General features: G+C 24.3%; 1 protein-coding gene across 1 annotated transcript in view; it reads left to right on the top strand.

The window, feature by feature from the left end:
• Positions 1 to 823: 823 nt before the first annotated feature.
• Positions 824 to 2,500, top strand: part of LOC119577920 — a gene marked incomplete at its 5' end in the record, with an annotated part of 11,980 nt that continues 10,303 nt past the window's right edge. Inside the window, 1 exon segment of the mRNA XM_037925594.1 lies at positions 824 to 922. Coding sequence (XP_037781522.1) covers positions 824 to 922 — 99 coding nt within the window.

The following is a 2,500-nucleotide window of genomic DNA, read 5'->3' on the forward strand; positions in this document are numbered from 1 at the left end:
CCCTTTTGAAATTCCTCGCTTGATTTCAGAGTAAAAAATCGAGATTTTGTTTTTAAAAAATTTTTTAGATATAGTTCATTGAAGGTATCATGGTCAACTTATATTTTATAGAATGATGTTATCTTTTTAAAGGGAACTAAATCTGCTTATTAATTTGGGACAATTTTGAACTCAAAATGCTTGTCTGCGTTGCATATTTTAGTTTTAACCCAATGGCTGCGGGTTATGTACTATCCATTGTAGTATGTGAATTTTTTTGCACACACATGGTTCCATGAGTACTCAGCCATCAGAATCAATTAGTAGCCCCTGTTGACTGTGCCTGATTTTCCTATTCCCTGAATTTGTGGGAAAATGTTTTTTCCAATGTAATTAATATTGATACTGTTTTTTATTAGTAGTATTGACATTATGACAAATATAATGTTATTAAAGTACTACTAATATAAGAGTGATAATAAAAAAGAACTTTGCTGAAAATAAAGTAAAAGGGTAAACAGGTGAGATGAGTAGGACTAATTGTCTCCTTTTGATGACTAAGCACTTGTGGAGCCAGTTATGCATAAGAACAATTAATGACCTAAAATCTTAGTGAGTATGGTATGTAGTCATACTATCCACGGCCATTGGATTAAACCAATGGATGGAATGCAAAGATAGAGATAATTGTGGTCATGCTTGCTACTAAGTGTGCTGTAGAGCAAAAACTTTATTTCAAAAACTTAATTGCCATCTAGTAGGTGGACATCTTGCAGTCTGTGTTTCGGTCTAGTAAGTAAAGTTGAGTGCAGTTTGGTTGAAATGTTGTATTACTTTTTATCAGCTTGAAACATCAGCTCATTCAGCTCCTGGAGAGTATAGTGGTGTGAAAGCAGCAATAACAACAAGTTTACAAGAGGAGAAATTCGAAAATATTGATGAGGTAAGTTTGTAAATGTCTATAATTAACATAATTATCTATTTCTACCTTGCTATCTCTCTTTGTGTGTCTGCCTATCTATCTGTTGGTATATCTATATATCTTTATGTATACTTAATCTGCAGCATTAAAAATGTAATGTAAATTGGTGTGTTGATGTTACACTAATTAGGTATTGTACTGTTCTGTCATGAAACCAGGTATCTTTTCATATACAAAAAATTATTTTTAACAGAACAATAGCAAGCATCAAATACTATAAGATACTGAATATATAAATAGCCTACTTCAATATTCAGTCTATAGCACTGTATTTTTCTCTTTCTCACTCTGTGTGTGTGTGTGTGTGTGTGTGTATATATATATATATATATATATATAAAAAATATATATATATTTAATATATATTATTTTATATATATATATATTATATTATATATAAAATTATATATCTATATATATATATATATAAATTATATATATATATATATATATAATTATAGTGTGGGGTGTGCGTGTGTGTGTGGGGTGTGTGTGTGTGGTGTGTGTGGTGTGTGTGTGTGTGTGTGTGGTTTTGTGTGTGTGTGTGTGTGGTGTGTGTGTGTGTGTGTGTGTGTGTGTGTGTGTGTGTGTGTGTGTGGTGTGTGTGTGTGTGGTGTGTGTTATATAGATATATGATATATATATACATATATACATATATATATACATATATTTTAATATATATATATATATACAAAATATATATTATATATATATATTATATATAATATATATATATATATATATATATATATATATTATAAAATATATATATATTATATATATATATTATATTAATATATATATATATATTTTATATATATATATATCTATTCTTTCCCAATATATCTACTATTATACATATATATCTAAACTACTATCTATATCTATATTACTATCTATCTATCTATCTATCTATCTATCTATCTATCTATCTATATATAATATATTATATAATATATTTTATATATATATATTCTCTCTCTCTCCCCTCTCCTCTCTCCTCTCCCCTCCTCTCTCTCACTCTCTCTCTCTCTCTCTCTCTCTCTCTCTCTCTCTCTCTCTCTCTCTCTCTCTCTCTCTATATATATATATATATATATTTTTATATATATATATATATATATATATATAATATATTATATATATATTTCTTATATATTGCATATGTATATATATATATATATATATATATATTTTACTTATATATTGCATATGTATATATATATTATATATATTATATATAATATATATACTTATATATTGCATATGTATATATATATAATATTATATATATATATTATATATATATATATATATATATATATATTGCATATGTATATATAATATTATATATATATATATATATATTATATATATATATATATATATATATATCATATATAATATATTATATAGTCATATATATATATATAATATATATATATAATATTATATATTATTATATATATATATTATATATATATATATATTATATGTATTCATATATAAAATTATATATATTATCTATTCTATCTA

The sequence above is a fragment of the Penaeus monodon genome, chromosome 10 (assembly GCF_015228065.2).
Source record: "Penaeus monodon isolate SGIC_2016 chromosome 10, NSTDA_Pmon_1, whole genome shotgun sequence".
Taxonomy (NCBI): domain Eukaryota; kingdom Metazoa; phylum Arthropoda; class Malacostraca; order Decapoda; family Penaeidae; genus Penaeus; species Penaeus monodon.